Genomic DNA, 27,008 nt, shown 5'->3' with positions numbered 1-27,008 from the left:
GTTTATGGAGTTTAATTATGACTTTATGTGCCAGGCACTGTTTAAAATACTTTATGTTAATTACCTCACTGAATCCCCTTAGCCACTCTATGCAGTGGCTGCAATTAGCATCTCCAGTTTGTAGAAAGGAGACGGAGACGTTAAGCAAATTTCCCAGGATCATGTAGTCAGCAAGGGGCAGAGCTAGAAGTTTCCAGAAAGTCAGGCTTCCAAGTCCCTGCTCTTAGCCGCTGTACAGAACAGCCTATCTTTGGCTGCGGTAGAGAACGGGGCCCAAGGACTGAACCCTGGGGGTTATTTCTAGCAGTTTTTGTAGGGCTTCCTGCTAGGCTGGGAAGCACGGTAGAGAATCTTACAGGGGCAGGCAACACGAGATTCACATTTTACAAAGACCCTTCTTGCTATAGTGTGCAGGGTGAACCGGAAGAGGAGAGCTTGAACACAGAGGCTGGCGCAGTGATCTGGGAAAGAAATAATGAAGTTCCAGGTTTAGCATGAGCTGGCCCCCGCTCATCTCCCTCAACGCCAGCCAGCGCGGCAGGGCTGACACTCCTGGGTGTGCAGGTGGAGCATCTGGACAAAGGGGCTGTAGCAGTGAGAATGCAGCCTGGGTGCCCTATGAGGGGTCACATAACACCAAGGTGGAGGGGCACTTTTGCTCACTTGCCCAAGAAGCCAGGTGGCCTAGCGATGGCCTTGCCAATCCGGACATTTTATTTTATTTTATATTTTATTTAATTTTTTTTATTATTTTAGAGACAGCGTGCAAGCAGTGGAGAGGGGCAGAGGGAGAGCATTTTAAGCTGGCTCCACACTCAACATGGAGCCTGACACAGGGGTGGATTCCACAACCCTGGGATCACGACCAGAGACGAAATCAAGAGTAAGACACTCAACTGAATGAGTCACCCAGGCACCCCCGATCCAGACATTTTAAGCTGCTTTTTTGTTTCCTGATTGTGTCATGCTTTTCCCCCACCTCTGTGTTTTGAATATTTGGTTTCCTCTGCTATGGATACTCTTTCACTCATTCGTTAATTTTTTTCACTTATTCGTACAACACATTCTTTTTAGCATCCACCATGTGCCGGTACCTCTGTATTTGACGGTGATTCGGTGGGGGAGCTTACAATCTAGGGATGAGATGAATATTAATGAAATCGTTATACAGATGTCACTCTGACACTGTCTTCAAAGGTCAAAGGGGACCATGAGACTGTATGCTGGGTGCTGGGGACTTATCTGCTCCAGAAGGCAGGTGGCCATGGTAAGGTCACCACTGAGACAATACGGTTTCCCTTAGGATGTGCATGACTTTTATGCTGATGTGAAGACAAATAGGAACTAACCGGGCGAAGAGAGTAGAGAAGGAGAGGGCCACCCTTCCTGCAGCCCTACTATGTTTGACAGCATGCTCATGCACCCCTGGGCTGGAGGACAGAGGTGTGGATCCAGACAGGCTCAATAAAACAAAGAGAGGGGACACTGAGGAGAAGGCCTGCAGGATGTGGAGAGTGTGCAGTGAGGAGGGAGTGAGCACCACAGTGCAGACAGCAGGTTAGAGCCTGGGAGATCTGTGGGGAACCCTCATAGCAGGTTACTGAGGAGCTCTGGAAAAGAGGCATGTTCAATATTGAATTTCCAATTGTGCTTCTGTGGTTTAGGATTCTTCCCCTCCCCAAGCCTTCAGTATAATCGGTTGCACACAAATCCTTCATGGGAATGGTTTTGGGGAAAATCAAGGGGGAAAGCTGGGTTCCCTGTAAAGTCAGTGGGGAACAATGAGAAAAGCATGGGCAGGTGAGGTGACACGGGTAAAGTCAAAGGGTCAGAGGACACTGAAATTTGGAGCAAATTTGGCAGCAATAGGAGGTGTGCATAAAATCAGCCGTTTAAGCCTCAAAGGACTAGAATTTTAATTGTGGTCAATTATAGTGAGTGGTTAGCATGGAGTGATGATCACAGACAGCACTGGAGAGGGTCCGACGAGAGTAGGGACAGCCTAGATGCAGAGAGAGAAAGAAAGGGACCTTTCTCACTGCGTCCTTGGCAATGGGACAGGGCTGTGGTCTCTTTCCAGACACCTGAGATGCAGTGTGTTCACTCCAGCTGAAGGAGGCTCCCCCTCCAGCCTGCTCCCCCAGTCACAACCCAGCCAGCCACCACGCAAAGGCTACCATTTATTGAATGTTGTTACTTTCTGGGTACAAAGTCACTCGGGACATGGCCCTTGGTCCTCGCCCCTTGGAGTACTCAATCTCCTAGGGGAGATAAACATCACAGAACCATCATCAGTGCCGCCACAGAGGCAGGTCAGAGGACGTGGGAGCAGGAGTGGGATCGTGACCCAGTTTCCGGTCATGGTGTTTTCCAGGGTAGGTGGGTGCCTGGCAGGCAGAAGGAGAGGGGCAGGGGCCCAGGCGCTGTGGCTCCTAGGCCACCCATGCTAGCCCTCTTCAGGGCTTATTCTTTTCAACAAGTCCTGTCTCTCCAGCTGGACTTCAAATTCCTCAAGGCCGTGGAGACTCTGCACGTGTTTGGACATGACAGTGGGAAGGGGCAGAATTTGAGTCGTGCCAAGGAGATTCCTTTGCCCCAGAGCTCCCTGCCCAAAACTCGGTCTGTGGCCACGCTTACACTCCACCCCGGTCCCTCACTCCCTTGGGGCTGTCAGGGGAAGTAAAGGCCCTCTGGGGTAGCGCCTGCTAGAAACAGATGACTGGGGGTGGGGAACTGGAGAGGGAGGGGAAGGAGACAGGGAGAAAGGAAGAGATATGGGTGAGCAAAGATACACTTGGACTTTTGTAATGTTCTTGCTACCCTTTTTCTTACATCCTCCACTCTTTTACACCTTAAAACACATGCATAGTAAAAACTCCTGAATAGACGCACCAAGAGGGTGGAAACTGTTTTTGAGGTAGGGATGTAAGGCAGTGTAATGGAAAAAGAGCTTGTTCGAGTCCTGCTGTGTGGCCCTGAGCAAACCCAGAGCCCTCTCTGGCCTCCGTTTCTCCACTTGGTGGGTGTGGGGGGGTCTGGTGTCTCCTCCTCGGTGGTCGCCGGTTTCCATGGCAAGATGAGAGGGAAGCCCGTCTCTGAGGCCGCAGGCTTGGGCCCCGTTTCCTCTGCGTCCGCTGGAGGTCTGCGGGTCTGCGAAGTCACGCGAAATAGCCCCAGAGGAAGACGTTGACGGCCAGCAGCAGGACGGCATTGACGTTGCAGACGCGTGTCCAGAGCGGTTCCTCGGCGATGCTGGTCAGCTCCCGCTGGCGCGCGGCCGTCTCCGCGGGGCTCAGCGCCCGCTCTGGGGGCCCGGCCAGCCCGCAGAACCAGTCCCACAGCAGCCGGCCCCAGCGCCTGCGCCGGGCTAAGGACCAGGAGGGCGGGGGCAGGCCAGGTGGAGGGAAATGACAAGGGGGTGGGGGGAGGGAGAGCTGGTGAGACACGGAAGAAAGAGGGGCGGGTGGCGCTGGGCCCCTCCTGCGAGCCAACAGGCCGGGCGCCCGGCTGGGACTGGGAGAGAGCTCTGGCTACAGCCGGTCTGGCTACAGTCCGCCGTCCAGCAGAGCCTCCCAGTGCCGCAGGGTGGGGTACGGGGTGAGGATAACGGGGTCTATCCCCATTCAGAGCACGAGGACAGGCGGGGCAGGATCTGTCCCAGGAGGGCCGGAGAGATCTTCCCGCGCCAGGGCCGCTCCGGCTGGTCTGCCTGAGGTCCCGTGCAACCCTCCTCCGCGTCTCCCAGCGGCAGGCTCTTTTCCTTTCGGATAGGCCTGCCGCACGGCGCGCTTCTTCTCCGGGTTGTTTTGAGCATCGAATGACAATGGACATTTGGTAGCGTTTTAAAAAGTGACTCCTGCTGGAGCAGCAGGGAGAGGCTCTGGAAACTGTAATGTTCTCACCGCACGTGAGACTGTGCCCATGCAGACCCCAGCACCAGGGCCGGGTTGCTTTGAGGTTAAAGGGTAACAGAGTTCATTAAAAACTACATTCGAAAAGAAGTAATAAAATATTTTTAAGGGGTTTCCTTTTTGCATTAGCGGATAGCATATTAAAATAAAAATATGAAAACCTTTTCACCGAGGTTGAACGGAACCCACATTACTGTCTTAATGACTTTGGCACTTGGTACTTGGTAAGTTCAATGTGACTACGGAGTGTCAGAGATATGAAGACTCCGGATGCCATCTGGTCTGGCTCCCTCCTTGTACGGAGGAGGAGGAGGAGGAGGAGGAGGAGGAGGAGGAGAAAGGCTCAGAGAAAGGAAGGGACTTGCTTAAGGTCATCCAGCGACAAGCTGCAGTAAGCAGTGCCAGGCATGTAGCATTTCAATTCTACTGGCTTTTATCATTTTACAAGCCCCTCCAAGTACTCTCTTCTGATTCTCAGGGCCCCCCTTAGGGGCAGATGACACACAGGGAGTCACGTGCGGATTCTGAGGCCCAGAGCGCCTCTTACGAGGTGCTCAGCACATCTAACCGTGTCCACAACCTGGCTGTATACACTTCCTTCAGATCTACTCTGCTGTCCTTAACAATTTTTTCATCGTTCTTTTTCTAGGACACAAAATCACACTGCCGTTTTGCTGTTTAACCTGAGGACAGCACAGATGAGCCTTCATGCCTGTGGGCCTTTTGTGAGGGGGAGTCCAGAGTTCGCCTTTATTTTATTTTATTTTATTTTATTTTATTTTTTTAATTTTTTTTAACGTTTATTGATTTTTGAGACAGAGAGAGACAGAGCATGAACAGGGGAGGGTCAGAGAGAGAGAGGGAGACACAGAATCTGAAACAGGCTCCAGGCTCTGAGCTGTCAGCACAGAGCCCGATGCAGGGCTCGAACCCACGAACCGCGAGATCGTGACCTGAGCCGAATTCAGACGCTTAACCGACTGAGCCACCTAGGCGCCCCCAGAGTTCGCCTTTAATGGGAAGGAGCGGGAAGCTCCTCCTTAGTCTTTCTGGGGAGCCAGCCCCCAATAGGGAGCAGACATCTCTCTGCTTCTCCAGGGCCGGGCTCTGCCCTGTGGCATGGGGGCCAGCCGGAGGGAGGTGCGACCACCACATGAGTCTGCAGTGCTGGGGGTCAGCCGGGAGGGCACAGGCTGTGCCCTTCCTTCCCAGCTTCTTCCTCTTTGTTCTCTCGCTACCTGCTTCACCTAAAAGAGCCTGTGCCTCCTCTGTGCCATACATTTTACAGGGGCCAAGGCTTGCTTCTTGCCATGACTGGGGGAGAAACAGTTTTGAGACCCCACCTGGTGCATGGACCACAAAGCCTGAGAAAGAGTCCGGGGTTACATTTTGCAGAGCAAAACACACTGGAACTAATGGGGCACCTGATCGGACTTTGAGCTTCAGTGGCGCTTTCTGAAGTAAGCCCTTGTGGGTTTTGACCTTGCAAGTTTGTAAAGGATTACATTCTCCGTTACAGATAGCTTTTATCGTGGACCACTGGCTTTTAAGCGCCACAGCTTGGGCAAGAAGATGTGAGTCTTAGCTCTTGGTGGGGTCCTGGAACTTACGATGTCATTAGATCCAGGCATGTGGCTGTTTCTCTAGGAAGGGCCTTAAGCAAAGGTGAAGGGCCTCGAGAAAGGTGGGCACTTTCTCAGGTCTTGGGGGAACACAGCCCCCCCCCCCCCCCTGAGCCTGGGGAAGGCGAGGGGCCTGAGCAGCACAGTGCCACCAGCTGTTCAGGTCCAGCAGCTGGCACTTTGATGATCTTACCTAGGCTCTCAGCCTAAGTGAATTATTGAAAGTTTGGACACCAGAGGCTTGGGAGGAACCCCCAAACCCAAAGGGAGAAGGCCGCTGCCGAAGGCACCCCAACTCCACCCAGGTGCTGGGGTTCCCTCTAACTGAGGCGGGAAGTAAATTTAGAATTTACATTTCATTAAATTATTAATTTCTGAGGGCAATAGAATTTGATTTGGGGCTTTTGCTTGCAAACTAATTTTTCTGACTGTAATTTTTCCTTAGGAATTTTATAATTTAGGAAATCTCTCCAATGTCATTATATCAGAATGTTTTAACGGCATTTTTTAATCACACTCTAGAAGAGCTATAGCTGCATTATGTCTAAAACAGCTACATTATGTCTTATGCCACCTTTCCACTTTAGATACCGTGCAGCCTTGGAGTAAACCTAACTCAGGTACTGTTCTAACACCTTTGAGAGCCTCCAGGGGGCAAAATTGATATGGCCCACAGCAGCTCAAGGAGGATGCCCATAGGAATGGTGGTTGGTCTGGAGGGACCTGATGAAGATGGAGAGAACTGTATAGACACACGGCTGCTCTAGTCCCAGGAGGGACAGCCATGCTTCTGTGCGACTAGAGGCAGAATTGCTAAGCTCTATGGGGAATAAATGAATAATATGGGTGGGGCACTGTTACTTTGATGTGCCTCGTGTTTCCTTCCATCTGGAGGGAACTCAGTGTAACACCCTTTGATTTTCTGACCTGAGGCTCATTCTCCGCAGGGGAGGTGAAGGGACGTCCCTGTTGGTAGGTTTGGGAAGCGCAAAGAGGGCATGCTTGGCTCTGTCTCTCCCTCCTCCCGCTCGGCATTGCAGTGCTCACAGGGGCAGGCGGCTGATGGGCTCCTCTGCCTCATGCTGGCCTTCAGTAGAAGGAAGCACACCTCCCCATGGATATAAAATGAATCTTTCCACCTGTCATTTATCAGTAACAATAAATGGCAATATTTTGGCTCTCATCTGCCTTCTTGTTTGTCTTCTCAAATAGTTTAATAGCCATGTAGGAAGGGAAAGTGACTTTTTTGGCATCCCTCAGAGACCCCATCCCCTATGACTCCCAAATGTGGGTCTTTGGGGATCCATGACATGGCATCTGTCCCCATTGCTGCTCTGCGGCGTGTGCCCCCCAGCAGACCCCCCAGCCTACCTCTGTGCTGGTCTTGGTCCTGGCTGGAGTTCTCTGTCTCTCCGCCTCCTGGAGGGCATGCCCCAGATGGCATCTCTGAGGTCCCTGGTGTGCCCTCCGGGGCCTCCTTCTCCAACTCAGAGTGGGGATGGCTCCGTGTCCACCACGTCAGGCGAGCGAGCTGGAGGGAAAGAAAACACCGCTTGAGTCGGTTACTTTTGAGGGGCAGTCTTACTGTGGGAAAAGACAACCCCCTTCAAGGAGGCTGGCAAAGCAGTGAGGAGCTCGAGGAACAGGCACAGGGCCGAGTCAGGAGGCCTTGCTCCAGCCGAATGCTCTGTCTTTGAAAATCTGCACCCCTGAGCACCTGTTCCAGGCTCCATGCTCGGAAACCGGGAGGAAAGAAGCCGGACAGGGAGGCAGGTGCCACATGGCAAAAGGCTTCCAAGATCAGGCTGTGGAGTTGATACTCGTAAACAGAAACTCATAGGCAATGGAGAGTCACTGCAGACTTCAGACAAAGGGAAGAGACTCTAAGTTGTGGAATTCAGAAAGATCTCTTGGAGGGGTGCCCGGAGGGCTCGGTCACACATCTGACTTCGTCTCAGGTCATGATCTCACAGTTTGTGAGTTCGAGCCCCGCATTTGGCTCTGTGCTGACAGTTCAGAGCCTGGCGCCTGCTCGGGATTCTGTGTCTCCCTGTCTCTCTGCCCCTCCCCCACTCGTGCTCTGTCTCTCAAAAATAAATAAACATAAAAAAAAAAGATCTCTCAGAGTGAATCAAAGGGATCCTGCCTGGAGGCTGCTGGAAAAGCAGAGCAAGACGTACAGAGCCTCTGGGATAGATGGAGGGGGCAGTCTTCGGGATGTTGAGGAGGAAGACCCACAGGCCTTGGTGACTGATTGAATGAGCCGGGCGAGGAATCCGCAGACATGGCTCTCAGGTTCCTGCCGTGGGCCATCAGATGGGTGGTGGGCGAGCTGGAGGACTCTGCCTAGAGACTGCCAGCAGAGCCCGCCTCCACAGGGTGGAGGTGTCCAGGTGAGGAGCACCACACCTGTGTCCCGTGGACAGCCCTGGTGGCTTCACTTGATCTTAGCCAAAAGGCCGAGAAGCGATTAGCCCTGGTGGCTTGACCTCTCCTCCCTTTCTGGAGGCTTGGCAGAACGCACAGCAAGTCCTCTGGCTGATATCAGTTGGACCCAACCGTGACTGAGCTCTGGATAGCCTCCTTTCCAAACAGCCTTTTTTCGTAGCCAGGCAGCTCTTGGTTCCATATTGACCCAGGTATCCCCTGCCCCGCCCCAGATTCCTACAAATATGTACAGCGGTGCAGGGTGAGAGGCCGTCTTCTGGGGCCCTTCCTGCCGGCGTCCAGCTACGCCTCTGCATGGTCGTGAGAGCCTGGGCTGCATCTTCCCTTGTAAGTACATCTTCATAAATGTTACTTCAGACTTACACCGTGTGTCATTGAGCAGTATATGGGCGGTGTCACTTCATGGCATGGGAGGCAGTTGGATTTGGGGTTTGAATCTTTGGCTAGCGACAGAGAATTGAGTTTTGTCTTCATGTAGAGGGTGGTTGAATCCACGGACACGGATAAGATACCTCAGAGACAGTGTGGAGGAGAAGGGTTATAGGCCATATTTGGGTTCCTAAGGAAACCTGACATTGAAGACCACAGAGAAGGCAGAAGAGCAGAGGGTGGAAAGACAATACTGGAGAGGAATATGTCACGGAAGTGAACGGAAGAGAGCACTTCAGGAGGCAGGGGGTGGTCAGCGGTGTCTGGTTCTCAGAGCTCACTGAGGATGAAGATGAGATGTGACCAGTACTTTCTGCAACAAGAAGGTTATTGGGGTCTTGGCGAGAGCAGTTGCAGTGGGAAGGTGGGACACCAGACTGGATGAGACGTATACAAGAAGTGGAAAGTAAGGCTGGGGTGGAGACCCCTCTGCACGGTGTCCTGGTGAGGAGCAGGGTGGGGGGCAGGGGAGGTAGCCGTAATTAGGGAAGGGAGGGGATTTTCAAGTGTGAGACATCTCAGTGTGGGGCTGAGAGAGCAGACAATGGAGAAGAAGTTGAAGATTCAGGCAGTGAAGAGAGACCATTTCTGGAGTGAGCCGCCAGAGAAATTGGTCTCTCTTGGCTCCTCGGTAGGAATTAATGGTACCAAGGGTATAAAGTCGTTTTGCAAACTCTAAAGCACCATACAGGTCAGCGATGTTATTCATAACTTCCACCCAATGTTTCAGGGACTAACTTCTGGCATGGGCTCTGTTATTTTGGGGCTGAATTGTGTCCCTCCCTCAAATTTTTATGTTAAAGTCCTAACCCCCAGGACTTCAGAATGTGACTGTACATGGAGAGAAGGCCTTTAAAGAGGTAGTTAAGGTTAAATGAAGACAATAGAGTGGCCCTAATCCAACATGACTGGTGTCCCTATAAGAAGGGGAGACTAGGGGGCGTGTCTGGGGCTCAGTTAACTGTCCCACTCTTGGTTTCAGCTCAGGTCATGATCTTGCAGTTTGTGAGTTCGAGCCCCACATAGGACTCTGTGCTGACGATGGGGAGCCTGCTTGGGATTCTCTGTCTCTCCCTCTCTCTCTCTGCCCCACCCCTGCTTGTGCTCTCTCTTTCTCAAAATGAAAAATAAACTTTAAAAACAAAAGAAGGGGAGACGAGGGCACAGACGGGCACAAGGAAAGAGAGGGTGAGGACAGAGAGCATCCACAAGCCAAGGACAAGGGGCCTCAGAGCAAAGAGCCCTACAGACACCTTGACCTCAGACTTCTCACCTCCAGAACTGTGAGGACATACATTTCTGTTGTTTCACCCCCCAGATTGTGGTTTCGTGTCATGGCAGCCGGAGCCAATACTCTTTTGCTCTAATGAAGAAAGGTTTCAAAAGACAGCTTCAAAGTCTGAAGACTGGAAAATCTGTGAGCACAGGAGTGCTGAGGACTCGCTCTGGTGGACTCCCCTCATTTACCTGTGTCTCAACTGGCCAATGAATCCCTACTCTTTCTTCTAGGGCCAGCTCAAAGTGACCTTGTCAGGGAACCCGATGCAGCCCCCAGGGGTGACAGCCCCTCCTGTCCTCGGCCCCTCCCTTTGAGCTTGGTCCTTCTTTACTCTCTTGTGGTAGAGTAACTGTGTGTGCTGGTGCCTGTCCCCGACACTTGCTGGCAGGCCCCATTCATCTTGGTAACCCTAGCACAGAGCCCGGCACACAGTAGGTGCTCATTGAGTAAATTTCCCATTGAATGAATTACTTTTCGCATGGGAATTACTAACCCAATGAGCTCCTCCTCCCAAGGACTCTGTGTGGCTGCAGAGGAGACAACCCAATGGAGTAAAACTTGGCAGTAGAATTTCAGACACTGGGGGTAGGGAGAACATTTCGTGGGGCCCCAGGACAAGCACTCCACTTGCCTTCTCCTCAGGGATGGGGGTGGTACAGAGGCTGACAGTGACGATGACGACGGCAGTGAGCCCACAGAGCAGGAGTGCAAAGTAGAGGTAGTGGAAGTCCTTCAGCACGGCCGGCCTCCGGTCCGCCTCCCCGCAGGCTGGGGCTGGGTATGAGAACTCCAGGATCATGCGCAGAAGCCCCACTGCCAGGCCAAACATGAGGCCCCAGAAGGCTCCCTATGGAGAGAGGGCAGACACGGGCAGGGGTGAGGTCCAGCTGCAAGGCCCTCGGAAGCTAAAAGCCACTGGGTTGTTAGGGTGTTTGCAGGTCTGCCTTAGTGAGCTCCCCATTAATGCTGAGGCTTTGTCTGAACTCAAAGACGGGCAGAGTGGTGCACTGGGAAGGGCACAGGCTCCAGAGTCAGACACACTAGGATTTGGATCCTGGCTCCATTCCAGAACGATCAAAGCGGTGACTCAACCTATTGGCTTGTAGTTTTTGTGTGTGCAATGATAAGAGAAATTGATACTCTGTATAGATGCTTAGTATTCAACTAGAATGGAATATGCTTTTGTAATAAGCAAGGAAAACCAGGATCCCCCATCCTGATTTTCTGTTATAATAAATTAAAAAATCAGAATAGAGCTCTTCCTGTTTTGCTTTTTAAAAAGAAAAGCCCCAGCACCTCCCCTGTCTTGTTTATAACACCAGTTGACCTAATCTATACCTGTTTGCCATATGTATTTTAAAAAATGAGATGCTGATCCTGATTTCAAGAATTCTGGGATGAGCAAAACACTCAGAATTCAACCAAGCCCTGCTGTGCGCTATGGTGATCAGCAGGGAGATTCGACCTCTGGAAACAGTAGACAGATTGCTGGGTACTCCCCCGGGAGAGGGGTTTCTGAGGTCTCCTTTGCAATGACTTTGAGCTGTCATGTGGCTCCTGCAGAGGCTGTCCATGACATCCCTTAGCCCCAGCGGAGTTGGGCCCCTCTTTTCTATCTGGTGTGGGGGAGGGGTTCCTGGGACTTCTAGCTCCTCCAGGCTGTCAGCTTTCAGCAGCTTCATGAACGGCGTGCCTGCAGGGTCCTCCCCAGGTCCGCACTTTGCTTCATTGCTGTTATATTGCCTACATACAGAACCTTATGGTGTCAGAGAGGAAACAGACTCCAGAGGTCCTCCAGTCTGACTTGGGCTTTCACACACACCATGCTACGTGTCTGGAACACTCTTCTCTTCCCCATCAATCCTTCGGCCTAGGCTCAGATGTCACTTCTGACCCCCTCCCAGGCATCCCGTAAGTTAGGTGCCCCTGATCTCTACTCTCACAGCAGTTATTATATTTCGTTATTATTTCTTATTGAATCACCTTTTCTCCCATCTGGCAGGGATGATTCCCATCCTTGTAAATCATTGCATCTGGGAGCCCCCATAATAGGATCGATGAATGTTTGTTGAGGGAATGAATGAATCAAGACCTGATGGATGGGGAGATGGAAGCCTGAATGGGGCAGTGGGTATGTCTAATATGTCACAGAGAGACCCTGGATTAAGGACAGATCAGGTCTCTGGCCCCTCTGGTGTACTGGGAGAGACAGGTGTCCTGCTGCACTCACAGGCTCTGTGACCCTCTTGCAGAAGATGGCCAGGAGGAAGAGGGCAGTGATAGGCGGGGCCAGGTAGCTGGTGACAGACTGGATGTAGTCGAAGAGCTGCCCGCTGTTGGAGCTTTGGATGATGGGGATCCAGAGGATACTGATGACAACCAGGAACACCACAAACAGTCTGCAGGGAGGACACAGGGCACCATGAGGCGTGCTCAGGGTGGCTGGGCATGGGGTGGGGGGAAAGTGATGCAAAGGAACCAGGAAAGGGGAAGGGAGGGGGATACATGGGAACAAAATTAGAGAATGCTATGAGACCGGAAATGCCAAGGTTCTGGAAATGCAGACTGTTAAAATCCCAGAATATCAGAATTCCAGAATCCAAGAAACCCAGGAGTTTTGAGTTGGATGTCTTTAAAGTCATAAAGCCCACCTGCTCTTCAGGAAGGAATCCACACCTTTCACAGCACCACCCACCTCAGTAAATGGCCTCTGGTCTTGGCTTGGGATGCCTTTCCTTCTCTTCTGCATTCAAACCCTGTGCAAGAGAACCCTCTTCTCCAGGATGGCTTTAACTTCAGGGACTTTTCCCTTCTTTGGGCTCCTCAAGATCTAACCCCTGCACCCTTACACTGGCATTTAGCTCATAACAGGTACTGCACCTTCTTCTCCTGACTCCCCTTCAAATGATCCTGGCTCAGGCTCAAGTTCCCTAATGCACTCCCTTCGGATTTTGTGTGAAAACAGTGAAAAAACGTTTCTTGGATAGGCTGGGTGCAATAATGCGTGTGGCCAGGAGATGGCGCCCAAACCCCACTGGTGGATGAAATAAATGGCAGTGAAACTGGGCTGTGAGGGAGCTCAAAGGACGCTTCTTTGGAAATGTCTCTGCACACCTGTCCTCTCCTCTCCCTTCCCTCGCACATTTTCTCTCCCAGGCCCCACTAGAGCGGCAGCTACCACAGTCAACAGGTAGATCCTTAGATGCTCAGGTGCTGTGCACAGGGCTGGGGGCAGAGTGAGCAGGTGCTAGGGCTCCATTAGGCAGCAGTGGACGGAAGGCATCCTGGTGGAAGGAGCAGTGTGTGCAAAGGCAGGAGATGGAAGAGAGCAAGTTATCGAAACTCAAGTACCGCCTACCAAAAGGGAAGAATAAACATGGTAGTCCAGAAACCTGAGTCACAGAGCCTTAAATTAGGAAGCAAAGATTTCAGACAGTGCCCCTGTGTAAACCACGTAACCTGTGTAAACACAGTAACCCTGTGTAAACTACAAGCCTAGGGAGGAAAAGAAAATAAGCCACCAAGTGATACTTTGAAAAGCATAAAATCAAAACCAACAAGAGAAAGTTCAAATACTTCAGCTTGGTGTGTAAGGCTCTGCATCCTTTGGAGACAGCCTTCCTAGGGTCATCTCCATGGAGGCAGGCCCCCACGCCGCATCATGAGACCGTGAGCAGCCCTCAGGGCAGGGCAGGGCAGGGCACGATGTCCCTGGGTGCCCAGCGCCAGGTGTGATGCAAGGGGGATGGACGGGGCGGGGGGGGGGGGGGGGGGGGAGGTCCGATGGAGAAAATTAACAGGCTTTCTGTTATCCTGGAATACGGCCCAGAGCCGATCCTGAAGCTCCTGGGGGCGAGCTACTTGCTAACTTCCGTCCACTCACACAGCTCACCTTTCCCTTCTTAAATGCCTTGTCAGCTTCTCTCACTCTGTCGCTCACTTGCAAGAGAAAGTTGAACACACAGGGAAGAGATTTTTTTTTTCCTCCTTACTCTGGAGGAGGAGCGTCCAGAGCCGGCGGGGGACTAACCTGAGGTCATGTAGGGATCTGACGCTAGAACCAGGTGCTCGGACTCCCCACCCCCAGAATCTCCCCAGGGCAGCCCAGGGCACGGAGAGGGGCGGGGGAGGGGGGTGCCTGCAGGGAGGGGAGAACTCCGGAAGGGGGCGCAGCGCACCTGCCCACCACCATCAGCTCCTGCTCTGTGGCCTTCCTCCGGAAGCGCTGCCACACGTCGATGGCAAACAAGGTGCTGCTGCTGTTGAAGATGGAGGTGAGTGAGCTCATGAGGGCGGCCAGGATCACGGCGATCATCAGGCCCCGCAGACCTGGGGAGAGGCGAGGTCTCCCGTGAAGGCCAGCTCCGCCGGGAGCCATGGAGGCTGCAGCGTCAGGCGGAGCCGGGAGTCTGGGGGTGGTGCTGGCCCTGCATGAGGTCCCCCTCCATGCAGATAAGGAGTCCAGGAAAACCAGAGGCCGGCTTCTGGATAAGCTCTGCCTTCGCCCCGCTCTGCCCTCTGCCCTGCTCTATGGCCTTGGGCGAGCCATCCCATCCACCCTGCCCAGTGCCAGCTCCCTTATCTGCATCCCTAAGAGCCGTGGGGCTAAGTGGTCCTTCAGGTTCTCTGCAGCTTTGACGTCTCAGTCTGGGCGTCAGAGCCTGGAGACACTTGGTTAGTGGGCCCCTGATGGGGAGGAGGGTGACGGTTAATAATTGAGTGTTTTCAGTTTTTGTTCTTTTTCACTGACACTGAGGTGCCAGGTTAAAGCCCTTGCCTGGGACGGGTGGCCCTGGGAAGCCCTGGATTTGCTTCCTGGTTCTGCAAGTAACCAGGTGTGTGATCTTTGAACTAGTTCCTTCCTTTCTGGGCCTGTTCTGCCCCCTGTGGCAGGAGAGGGTGGATCCCGTTGCTATCTGAGGTCTCTATGACTCAAATTACCAAGATTCTGGAAACATGACTACTCATGTTTCCCTGGGGAGATGACTCTCCCTCAGCCCTGCCTCAGCCCTCTTTCCTCTCAGTCCAAATACTTAACCACCTCCTGGAGGTCTCCCTGAAAGACTCAAAATGTTCCAAACAAACCTAGGCCAGCACCTTCCAGCACCTTCTTCCAGGGCCTGTTGTTTCTTTCTTTGGTTAATAATATCCAATCTCCATACCAGACGCTCAGTTATCCTAGGCCCCCCTCTTCTGCTCCCCTCCCACCCTACGTCCCTCAATCAGCCCCTCTGTGGAGGCCCCGTCCCACCAGCTCCACTATTTCTTTCATTCATTCCCTTTTTTCTTTTTCTTTTTCTTTTTGTTTTTATGAGCCGGAGGTGCAGAAGAAGAGAGAGAGAATCCCAAACAGGCTCCATGCTCAGCACAGAGCCCAATGCGGGCTCGATCTCACAACCAGGGGATCATGACCTAAGCCAAAACCAAGAGTGGGACACTTAACCGACTGAGCCGCCCGGGTGCCCCAATTCATTTCTTGTTCTACTGAAGGGAAGGGGTAGCCCAACTCAAGGACTTCCCTCTATAAACCTCTTTTCCTATGTCTCCACTCTCAATGTCATTGTAAACCCCGGACCTGGAGGCCTCCCTGGATCCCTCTTTCTCATCCCTCAAACATGATCAGTCATCAAATCCTGCTGCCTCTACCTCACAAATATCTTTTAAAACCCTTTCTGTCCATCTCTGAAACCACTGACCTGGTCCACACCATTATCACCCCCACCCGGGCCACTGCAAACCCCTTGTTAACTGTCTCTCTGCCTCCCCTTAAGCTGAACCCTCCGTGCAGATGGTCCCCCTCACGTGCTCTGGCCTAAAACCCAGCGTAAAGGCTCTGCTCCATGGTGAGGCATGGCCACGGCCTCCTTCCAAGGCTATCCATTCCTCCCGCATGTGCATCACACAGGTGACTCTACTTCGGTTCAGACTTCAGTTCAGACTTCATGCTCTCTCTCAGCCCAGGGCCTTTGCACACACAGCCCCTCCTCCCCCGAATGACATTTCCCACACCCGTCTGGCTTTATCTGCCTAAGATGTTCCTCAGGATTCAGCTCCATTTCCTCTCCTCCAGAAAACCTTCTCTGACATTCCCAGGTGGAGCCAGGTGCCTCCTTAGGGCTTCCTCGATGCTGCTGTGTCCCCACCCTGGTGACATAGTATTGTACCCTCTGTGAGCCCAGGTGTCCTGGAGATGGCATGAAGCCTCAGACTAGGGGCCTGCCTTTTATCCCTGCCTCTCCAGGATTAGAGCCAGAATGGGTGCCTTACAGATGTTTGTGAAAAGTGTGTGTGTGTGTGTGTGTATTGGGGAAGGAAGTGTGGAGGTGAAAGTTTTTTTATTCTCTCTTTGCATCCGTGTCCACGTTTAGTGCAATCCTTCCTGGGCACTGGTGATTGGAGGAACCTGGGGCATGGAGTGAAGGGTGGTGTGGGGGAGACAGGACTCACCAACAGGCATGAGGGCTACGACCAGCTTGGGGTAGGCGATGTTGGAACACCCCACGCGGGCCCCGCAGATGCTTTGGCAGACGTCAGGGTCTACACAGCCCACCTCATCTATAGAAGAGTGATGGCCGTTAGGGGCGAGTCAACCTGTGTGTGCCTTCTTGGTTCAGCCCAATATTTGCTTTCCAACCCTACAGGGACGTGTTTACTGGTGACGCTGGCAGGAATCAGCATCTGTTGTAGAGGCCAGAGGGTCAAGGGGCAGGTAGATGTCTGTGTACGATGATTTAGCTGTCGCCGGTAAATTCCTTGACCATATACTACCCTGCAAAGCCTGGTAGACTCCTTTGCGTTTTAGGCCTTACATCTTGATAAAGGGCAAACATCCTCGGAAGGCACCAAGAATGCCTTCATTGTTCTTTCCCTTATGAAAGGAAAGTAGGATTTTAAAATGATATTCAGATACAAATTTCTTCTACTGAAATACTTATTGTATGTGTGGCCCACAAAGCCTAACGCACTTCCCATGTGTTCTTAATAGAACTAGCATGTGACCCCTCCCCCCAGTGCAACATTGCCCAGCTCTTACCTGGGTACAGGGCCCGGCTGATCATGCCAGGCATGACGATGAAGAACATGGGCAGGATCTTCAGGTAGCCCCCCAGCACTGAGCCTCCCTTAGCGTGGGACAGATTCTTGGCAGACAGAGACCTCTGCACAATGACCTGAAAAGGGAGCAGTGGAGGTGTGCCACTTAGGTCAGGTGGGGCTCAGCTCAGCCATAGGCGAGACCTGAGGTAGTTCCAGAATGAGTCCCAACACTCTGTGCACCTAGACGTGTGGTTTTCCCACAGGGAGCCACCCCAGTGTGTGATGGTCTGGGCCAAGCTTGTCTGAGGCATCACCTGGTCCGTGCACCAGCACCAGGTGGCCAGCACCGTGAGCCCAAAAATGAGGCCTGGCCAAGGAATGTCCCCGCTCACAGGGTCCCGGAGCATGTGGAAGGCATCAGATCGGGGGAGATGGCAGGTGGTATTGGGGACTGTGGCATTAGGGATGGCCTGTCTGTACCGTTGCTCCAGGCCTGGGTACCAGCCCACCTCCTGAAAGCCTATGGAGAGAGACCACAGTGAGTGACGCAGCTCCGAGACCCCAGTGGACCTGTCACATGCCCCCACCCCACCTCCCAGTCCCATGTGGAGCCCCAGGGCTTGGAACTGGTATGCAACTTGGGAATGAGGGAGGATGTGGGGTGTATTGAGAAGTTCGCTCTTTGGCAGTCCCACCCTGGAAATGGGGGTGGGAGGTGGGGAACATGACCCTGTGTTCTGGAAAGTTCCAGTCACAGCATGGAGGTGAAAGCCCAAGACAAATCGGAGAGCAATTTTGATGTGATGGTGGGTATATTCAGGTCTCTACCTTACCTAGAAACATGAGGACCAGGGCGCCCCCCACCATGATCACCGTCTGCAGAGCATCTGTGTAGATCACGGCCGTGAGACCCCCTGGGGACCCAAGGAGAGGGCTCATCAGTCAGCACCAACAAGGGGTTCCTCTCTGGCTGCCCGCCCTGTGCTTGGCCACACTGGGGAGACCAGACAAGACATGGAGTCCTCTTAGCAGGTCGATTCTAGCCGCCTGCCTTTCCCCCACAGGCTGGTGCCAGCCACTGGCACTCAAATCTAGCTCTTTCTCTCCCCAGTGGCCCTTGGGTACCGCAGCTGCACCTCCCTCCTTTGTTCTTGTTGTTTTTAATACCCCAAGACTATTCCTCTGCTGGGCTGATAGTTCTACCAGGAATACTCCCTCCCTCCCCACCAAACACCGTTTAAATTCCCTATATTTGCAAACTGACTTAGCCACAAGCCAGGAACCCAGGTGCCCAGGCCTATGGGAGGTGCTCTGGAGGAGAAAGAGGAAGGCAGGCTGGTGGCTTTGTCTGGAGCAGTCCACAGCCACACTACTCCTGGTGACAGTCCCCTAGTCACGCTCCTGCTCACTGTAGCATCCCTAGGTGACCCCCCTCCACCTCTCCCTGTCTCTCTGTCTCTGCTCCAGGCACCTGCACCCCAATGCGACCCGTCCTCGGCCTTACCTGCAATGGTGTAGACAGCTGTCACCACCAGAAGTATCGCCGTGGAGAGGTATAGGTTCCAGCCCAAGGCTATCTGGATGAACAGGGCTCCAGAGAAGATGTCAGTCTGCAGAGAGCCGGGACCCAGGAGTCCAGGTCACCTGAGGCCCTCGCTGTGGCCACCAGGGTATGATGCCTCCTGCTCAGCCATACCAAGTGCTGTCAGCCCTCATCACATAATGAGGCTGAGCCTAAAGTGCCATGCTGAGGAGAATGGGCTTGGCCTCGAGGATGCTGAGGAGCCGTGGAGATTTTCAGGCAGAGGAGCACCGCATAAAACTTTGAAACCGAGAGCAATGAGGTCTGGCGGCACTGATGGGATAATCTGTGGGCCGTGATGGCAGGGGGGAAGGAATGAAGAGAAGACAGAGGAGAGGAAGTGGGGAGCAGGGGTTGGAGAAGAGAGAGCAAGCACCCAGAGGCCCTTTTTTCCCTAGCAGAGCAGAGGCCCGCCCAGCTGCCAGGGGGCCCATGCTGACCAGACAGGCAGGAGCCCCAGGACAGATGACCGCACTTCTGGAGGCTCTGCATGTTTGGGTTTATTACAGGACCCGGCTGACCAGACAACATGCTGACTTAGGCTTGTTTTCCAGCATTGGTGGACAAGTGGCTGTACCATTTTTCCCATCTCTCGACCTGGCAACTCGTGGACTCAGTCCCCTTCAGTGCCTGCTTGCTGACCCCATTGCATGGCTGTTTCATGAACCCATCCCAGGGCTACAACAGGACGGAGTGCCAGGATGCCTGGACCGGGTCACAGGACCCAAACTTTAGTTCAGTCCCACAGCTCTATTCTGTGTGGACATGGGCGAACCATCTGCTCTAGGTTTGTTTTCAGAGTGTAGGTCAGAGGAGGAGGAATAAGGATCTTTTGAACAGTGACATGTAGGCAACAAATTCATGGTGCTTAATGGAGGATCAATTAATGGAGAGAGAAATGAATGAATGCACTCTAGATTAGGAATTATTTAAAGAGAGTCACTGTCATTTACTTAACAGGTACTTCTCATTCATCTGTGTGTGCATTGAAGGTATGTGGATTCATGCTTCCTCCCTTCCTCCCTTCTATCTATCTATCTATCTATCTATCAATTATCTATCTATCTATCTATCTATCATCTATCTACCTATCTATCATCTATCTATCATCACCCATCCATCCATCCATCCATCCATCCATCCATCCCTACATCCAGCAACAAGCCACGACTCAAGCTCAGCATTTTCAGGGAGACAAGATGGCCACATTGCGGTGGGTACTCACTGAAATCTTGGTGAAGATGTAGAGGATGAGAGACAGGACAGACATGTACACCTGGATCCTCTGGCCCCCGAATCGCTTCTTCAGGTACTGTGGCATTGTGACCACACCAGCAGCAATGTACACGGGGACAAAGATCCAGCCCAGGGCCAGAAGGAGCCAGGTTGCCTGGGAGAGTGGGGAGAACAAGAACAAGAGACATCTACCCGTGTCCTAGATGCACATGGAAGGACAGCCTCCTGTGCACGTCACGCTGTGAGGGAGCACCGAACTGGGAGGCAAGGGACCTGGGACCTGATTTTAGTGCTGTGTGACCTCTGATGAGTCCCTCTGCCTTTTCCAGGTCCTGGTTTCCTCATCTGTGAAATGGGTTCTCGATTTACCATACAGCCTCTCCAAGCACCTCTGAGGTTCCTCTCAGCACTAAAGCCAGGGGTGGGGTGGGTTGTGGGGTGTGGGGTGTGGGGTGTGGGACGTTCAGACCCTCGTTATCTCTGAGAAGCCTCCAGACCAGCCTCCTTACATTCCATTCGAAGCCCCCAACAGCAAGGCCTCCGGCAGCTCCTGTCCCAGCCAGGCCTATGAACAAGCCACTGCCCACATTGCTGGACATCAGAGAGGCTCCAATCTGCAAGGCACAAGTGAGGTCAAAGGTCGGGGTCAATTTTAATCCAAATCAATCTACAGCCAGGACCGTGAGCTTCAGAAGCTGTGAATAGAGCAGGGCCTGGGTCAGGAAATCAGAGGGAGGAGAGGAAGGGAGGGAGCAAAGGGGAGAAGGGAGGGAGCTGACGTTTATTGGGTACCTACTGTATGTGGGCACAGTGTGAGGCATTTCATAGGCAATAATGCACTTAATCTTCATAAACATTTCAAGGGATAGGTTTAATCTTTTCAATTTACAGAGGAATGAAATAATGTTAGGAAAAATGAAGCCGCTGGCTCCAGGTCACCCAGTGAGTGAGTGGCCAAGTGGGAAAGAAGGGAAGCCATGGGAAACAGCATCCATGCAGGGAGAACAAGGCCCTGCACTGGGACCACCCATCTAGGGGCCTCCAGAGGCAAGGATGCTGAGAGGAGGTGGGGAGGTCCCCATGAGAGGGACTGGGGGAGGCCCTCTGCCACCCAGTGCCTCCAGCACCAGGCCAGGTAGAGGGAGGAGCTGAGGGGCTGAGCACAGGCTGGGCCAGCCTCGGAGTTGAGATCATTTTTCCCCAGGAGATAGCAATAGACACAATAATATAACTCTGATGCAATAGACACAATCTGATGCAATAGACACAATAAGGACGACATCATAGCGGTTAGTACATACACAGCATTGCTAAGTGCCAGGCACTGGTCTAAATATGTTAACTTGGGGCACCTGGGTGGCTCAGTCGGTTAAGTATCTGACTCTTGGTTTGGGCTCAGGTCATGATCTCACGGTTCATGAGCTCAAGCCCTGCTCCGGGCTCTGGCTGACTGTGTGAAGCCTTCTTGGGATTCTCTCACCCTCTCTTTGCCCCCCTTTTGCTCTCTCTCTCTCTCTCTTTCTCTCAACATCTATATATATACACACACACAAACTAACTCAACCCTCACCACAGCACTATGTGGTAGGTCCTATTATTATCCCTATTTTACTGAGGAGGAAACCAAGGCACAGATAAATGACTTGCCCAAGTTCCAGAACTAGTAAACAACAGAACTTTTGAACCCTGGTTGTCTGGCTCCAGTAATTAGTGCATGATTGTTGCTGGGCACCTAATAAGCACTCATTAGTGTTATCTTTTATTATTTGATGGGATCCTTCACTGGACGGGAAAGGGGCAGAGGGAGGGGCTCCGGGGCCTGGGCAGAGGCAGGACGGGGACGGAGGTGAAGAGCTGTGCTCCAGCCTTGCGCCCTGTGTGACTTTAACGAAATCACTCCCTCTGGCAAGTCTTCAGATTCCTCACCTGTAAAATGTGGGGACTCACCTGTTCCCACTCACTGACTGTTCTAGCGGTGCTGGGCGATAGAAAGTGAGAAGAAAGGAAAGGTACTGAGACATTCAGAAAACAGCTGAGCAGCACGAGGGCACAAAGATTCTCATGCTGAAGCCACTCCGTGCTGCCGCACACACATGCACACACACACACATGCACACACACTCAGGCGGTCCTGGGGACGCTGGCAGGGCTGGTGGGGAGTGCCTGGCCAGAGCATGGAACACTGGGTCTGCTCCCTCACCGGGAGCAGCGAGGTGCCTCGGCCCCACTCAGCCCAGGGCTCCCAGCTCATGACTGGAGGAGTCATCAGTCAACAAGGTTGGCAGGGGGACCAGACGGGCCCGTCGGGGACAAGGATGCTGTTACTCCTTCTGCTCTTGGTTTCCCAGCCACACACTCTGCTCAGGCCACAGAATGGGGAGTGAGGCACTTCTCAGGACTGGCCTGGTAGGGAAGGGTGCAAAGCAATGGGACCTGTGTAACAGATGCCCAGACACACAGACACACGGGCTCGTGTCACAAACAGGACCAAGCAGAGCAGGTTGTGCGTCCAGCCGCAGGCAGAAGCCCTGCCCCACTGAGGCTCGTGGGAGGCAGGGGTCGTCTCTACACCCTGCTCGTCTGGAGGACACCCTCCTCCTGCTCAGAGGCCTCGGGTTTCCTCACACTTACAGTGAGACACAGTTTCACACGGAGCAGGGAGATGTCCTCTCTGCAGGACTGGACGGGCACCCGGCCGCCCCTAGCCACTCTCCTGGATGGACCAGAGAGGCCCTCTGTCCTGCTTCTTGTCCCTCTTACAGACTCATCTCCAGGGCTGTGATGGGGGTGGGGGAGGGTGGGTACCAACTGAACAGAGTGCTCTTCCGTCTGTTGAGGTGATGGCTGACAGGGACCAGTCACTGTCCCTGTGAGCTTCCAGCCCCTCGCCCCTCACACTCCTGGGGATTCGTGCTAGAGGCATGAGAGCTCCTTGCCCCTACCTCCTCCTGTCCCAGATACTTGAACCTTCCAGAGAGCTCGGTCAATGTCCAGGGCCCCCTCTACTCTTCAATGAGTCTGTCACCAGTGCAGGCAAGAAGAGTGGTGAGAACCAAGACAGGCTGTAGGGACGGCTGGTGGCGTGTGAGAGCATGCACTCGTGTGCCATGCGTGTGAGCTGCGCGTGCCCAGGTGTGCACACAGCCTCAGCTACCAGGGGGGCTGACAACTCCACCCTGCCTTTTCCAGGCAGGGCTCACCTCCCTCCATCGTGTTGCAGGAATAGGGAGTTAGTTTTGAGGAGCGAGAGAAACAAGTGAGGTGGCCTGAGGGGGGAGATGGGGCTCACAAAAGTGTCGGGATCGATTCCCTGAGGATGCTGGGGATTGGACCTCTGTGACCCCCCCCTCACTTCACTCCTCTACAGTACTAAGCAGATGTGTCTGCTTCCCATGAAAGTCTTTGCTAATCCCACCTCCCCTGAGGCCAGAGGCTTCCTGCACGTGCTCACAGCCCCTCTGTGTCCCCCAGCTCAGCATTCATCTGTTTTCTGTGAGTCTGTCTGCCCAGCTAATCTGAGCTTCTCCAGGATGGGAACATTCTAGATTATTTCTGTAGGTGCAGTGTCCAGCCTAGGGTATGCACTTAAGAGGCGCTTATCGGGGGGGGGGGCGCATTAATTAGCAAGGTCTCTCGGGTTATAGGGTGACTTTGGGCCACAGAGAAGGAGCCCAGAGCCAGGAAACTTATCTGGGGGGCTGCTGCCTTGGTCCAGACAAGAGAAGACAAGACGAGGATCCAATGGTGGGAGGAGACAGGGGGGAAGATCAACTCACCGGCCACCAGGTCATGGACCTCCCCGCCAGGAAATAGCCCCCGATGGTCCCTCGGCTTGCGCGAATGGACGACTGGAAAGGAAGGGGAGAGAGATGAAGGTTTCCTGAGCTCCTCCACCTCTGCCCCACCTCAGCTCCCCATTCCTGGGTGCAGGCACTGGGGTGACACAGAGCAGGAGAACTGAGACCGGCAGTTTCACAGGTTTTATTCTACGTGCCTATGAGAGGGTCACAGCCTCTCTCTGGGCCTCACCGTTCATCCCCTGGGCTGGTGCAGAGAGCAAAAGGACCGACAGAGATTAAAGCCTTCATGAACAGCACGGTACCTGGCAAGGGTGCAAGATTATGGCTATTATCCCCTGAGCCCTCCCTCTGTCCACACTTGTGTCAGGAAGTGATTTGTATCTGATTGAGAGGCTTGCATGGAGGTGCCCTCTCCCTCCTTTCTGCAGGACTCCCACACACTGGGGACAGGGGTACAGAGAGCCCAGGAGCCCCCGGAAGAGGTAGGGCTCTGTTTGGGGGGCTTCTCTTGCCTTGGCCTGAAGTCAAACCATGATGGGTAAGCCTGTGCAGGACCCCACACAGACCCCTGCCCTGAACTGGTGGGTGGTGGTTTGCAGCCTGTGGGGGGGGGGGCGGGGAACTGCTCTGAACAACAAAAGGAGAGTGGACATGAAGGAACTTCCTCTGGGGACTAGGGGCTGGCAGCAGGGCAGTGGGCAGGGAAGCGGAAACTGGAAGACTTTATTAAGATGCCAAAGTCAACAGGTCTCTGATTAGGTCTAGAGGTGGGAGAAATACCTGAAGGAGAGGAAGGAAAAAGAGAAATGTGAAAGGAGCCTCTTTGCCCCCAAGGAAAAGTATGCAGTCACTGGGGAGTGATGGGGAGGAGAGGGGCTGGTGCTTGTTAAGCCTTTGCTGGAACTTTCCTTGTCACCTCTGGTCTTTGGGCAGGGCCGGATGAGCAGATGGAATCATCTCACAAGTAAGGAAACTGAGGGCTGAAGACAGGGAACAGCTCGTCCCAAGTCACTGAGGACTGGTTCTTTTCCTCCCAGGAGCCAACGATCAGCTGCTTGCCCATTTCTCCTTCACACCAGCTTGGGAGGCAGGGGCTGTTCACCCTGCTTTGCAGATAAGGAAACTGAGGCCCAGAGAATGTTCCTGAGCTTGCCACAGTACCAGCTGGGACTGGAACCATTGTCCCCTGCCTCCAGAATGCGGCCGCGGCCGTGATAATAGCCACGTGTATTGTTGCCAGCCGAGTGCCAGCCTCTGCCGGATGCTTAAATGTGTCCTTTTGCTCAATGGTCATGACCACTCTACAGCATAGGCTTTATTATTCTCACTGCCTGGATGAGAATACTGAGACTCACAGATCGTTCTCATGTGCCCAGGGCCCTGTGGCTCTAACAGTCAGAGTTGGGATCTGAACTCAGAGCTCCCTGACCTCTCAGAGCCTGGCCCCTTTTCCCGGCACCGAGGCTCAGGTGAACAATGGAGAACAGAAGGAACTTTGGACTCACCTGGCTCCCTTCCCATGAGCATTTGAACCCCAGCTCCGTTAGAAAGCCCTACTCCTTGCCAAGACACCCAGTAGTGGAGGGTGGATAGGCCGCGAGTAGAGCGTCCCCATAGCTGGCGATGGTGGCATGGGGAGGAGGGCAGGAGTGGGGCTCGGGCTGCCAGGTATGGGTGAGGCCAAAGGCAGCAGATGCATAGAGACAGGGAGTTGGGAGATGGGGGTCCCAGCCTGGACTGCCTCAGCTTGCTGTGTGCCCTCAGGCAAGTCACATTCCTCTCTGGGCCTCAGTCTGCCCATCTATAAAGAAGGGGTTGGAGAGAATGACTCCTAAAGACCTCTCCATCTCAGCCTGTGCTTTCCTGATCCCCTTCCCCCTGCCCACCCTGCCCCCAGCTCCACGACCAGCCAGAGGTGACACCCTGCGCCTGCCTCCCCCACCAGGCCCCAAACCTACTCACCCAGATCCCCACGCCAATGACAAAGACAAAGTAGACGACCAGGACCCCTATGTCATAGGCATGCAGGCTGACTCCGGAGCCCAGCGCTGAGCGTGGAGCTGTCACTGTCCTGACCCCACTTCCTGAAGTTCCAGGCCCCATCGCTGCCAGCACCACGCTCCTCTGTTAGAGTCGCTCACCACCCCGCTGGACTTTGAGGCGCTCCTGGCTTCGTTCCTTTCCTGTAATGATTAAACAGCCCCAAGGGCCATTAGCTGCTGAGAAAGCTCTGAGCCCCACTGGCATGGAAAGTCCTGGTCCCCTTTTCTCCTAGCTGCCACCCCATCCTCTGCAGGACTCTCTCGCTTTCCCTGCCCCCAGTACACACACACACACACACACACACACACACACACGTGCACACACTCACGCACACCGTGTATACTCCCACCCCTGAGAGGAGCAGGAGGAGGAAAAGAGAGTTGTAGAATTCAGCAGCTGGGAGGGACTTCAGAAGCTGGGATATTTAAGCTCTGGCTTATGTGGAGGGGAAACTGAGGCCCAGGGAGGGAAGGGTCATACGGGCAAGAAAGGTGGAGCTGGGCCTGGAGTCCAGGTTTCTTAGGAGTGAGTTCAATGCAATTTTCCTTGCTCCCGGTGGGAGGGGGACAAGGGAGGAGAAGGGGAAGGGGTCTGCTGCTACCTGGGCAAAGCCTCCATCATCAAGTGCTCCCACCTCCAATCCCCGACCCCCAGGTGTCATTTTGCCTTTTTTTTTTTTTTTTTACAGTATAGGAAACTGAGTCCCGAGAAGAGACATGTTTATTCCAAGCCACAAAGTGGGGCCGGAATTCACACTCCTGCCCTGTGCTCTGACAGATGAGTGATCCTGGGAAGGACACGGAGCACGCCGGATCCAGGGAAAACCAGCTGCCCCAGGGCCCAGGCAGCCTGCTAGTCCCAGCAGCCCAGCCCACTGAGCTGCAGAGTGACCATGGACAGGTCACTGATTCCAGACCTGGGGGTCCCGTCAGCGTGGCCTATACCCTGCCCACCTCGCAGGGCCAGTGAGTGCCGGTCCTCCTATCCTCCCCTCCGGAAGTTACCCTCGGGGTTCCACTGCCCACACGCCCTGTCCCCCAGCCCCATCCTCACAGACGCCCGATGCCAAGCCCTCACCCTGCACATTTTACCTAACCTAAACCAGCAGGCCGGGCCCATAGCAGCCATCCCTCTGATGCATCTGAGACCCATCTGTTAGCCAGCCAGACATCTTAGCAGCCCAGAGCCAAGAGAGTGCCAAGAAGGAAGTGAGAGAGGTTTTGAAACCTTCAGAATAGACGCTGTGAAGCTTATACATGAAGGCCACCCGCTGACGCATTGGTGAGCCCCAGATCCCCCACTCAGGGCCTGTCTTGTTTTGCTTCGCCTAGAGTGTTATTTTGTGCTGCAGCTCACAGCAAATTAAAAACAACAACTTAACAGTGGGAGAGAGACTGCCAGAGGCGTGCAGGGCATTGCAGGGCCATGGGGGGCAGAGGGGGACGGCCACTGATGGACGCACAGCACATGGGCGTCCTGATAACCAGGGAAAGTGGAAAGGATGACGTAAGAGAGGCCAAATTAGAGCGAACAACCTAGGAATCAGGCTCCATCAATTCTCAGCCAAGGGCATTCCTGAACGGCAGCTGAGGATTCATATGCAAAGCAATGACCCAGAGTCAC

General features: G+C 53.6%; 1 protein-coding gene across 1 annotated transcript; it reads right to left on the bottom strand.

Annotated features, from left to right (window-relative positions):
• Nucleotides 1–1,661: 1,661 nt before the first annotated feature.
• On the bottom strand, nucleotides 1,662–25,668 carry SLC5A9 (solute carrier family 5 member 9). Its single transcript, XM_042996088.1, has 14 exons — nucleotides 25,305–25,668; nucleotides 23,319–23,390; nucleotides 20,052–20,156; nucleotides 19,532–19,696; nucleotides 18,229–18,334; nucleotides 17,558–17,638; nucleotides 17,039–17,244; nucleotides 16,723–16,858; nucleotides 16,137–16,244; nucleotides 13,868–14,018; nucleotides 11,920–12,088; nucleotides 10,321–10,536; nucleotides 6,905–7,064; nucleotides 1,662–3,367 (listed from the first exon to the last, which is right to left on the bottom strand). The coding sequence occupies exons 1-14, from the start codon at nucleotides 25,443–25,445 to the stop codon at nucleotides 3,159–3,161; spliced, it is 2,025 nt and encodes a 674-aa protein (XP_042852022.1). The 5' UTR covers nucleotides 25,446–25,668; the 3' UTR covers nucleotides 1,662–3,158.
• Nucleotides 25,669–27,008: the final 1,340 nt, after the last annotated feature.

This window comes from Panthera tigris, chromosome C1, assembly GCF_018350195.1.
Source record: "Panthera tigris isolate Pti1 chromosome C1, P.tigris_Pti1_mat1.1, whole genome shotgun sequence".
NCBI classification, from domain to species: domain Eukaryota; kingdom Metazoa; phylum Chordata; class Mammalia; order Carnivora; family Felidae; genus Panthera; species Panthera tigris.
The sequence above is the reverse complement of the archived record's forward strand: the minus strand, read 5'-3'. Positions and strand labels throughout refer to the sequence as shown.

What these genes read in the sequence shown, in the direction of transcription:
- SLC5A9 (XM_042996088.1), bottom strand. Translation starts at nt 25,445, where the DNA reads ATGGGGCCTGGAACTTCAGGAAGTGGGGTCAGGACAGTGACAGCTCCA. An exon ending in GAGCTGATGGTGGTGGGCAG is followed by an intron (nt 12,089 to 13,867) that starts GTGCGCTGCGCC and finishes TCCTCCCTGCAG; the next exon opens with ACTGTTTGTGGTGTTCCTGG. An exon ending in GGACCAAGACCAGCACAGAG is followed by an intron (nt 3,368 to 6,904) that starts GTAGGCTGGGGG and finishes CCTGGTCCTTAG; the next exon opens with CCCGGCGCAGGCGCTGGGGC.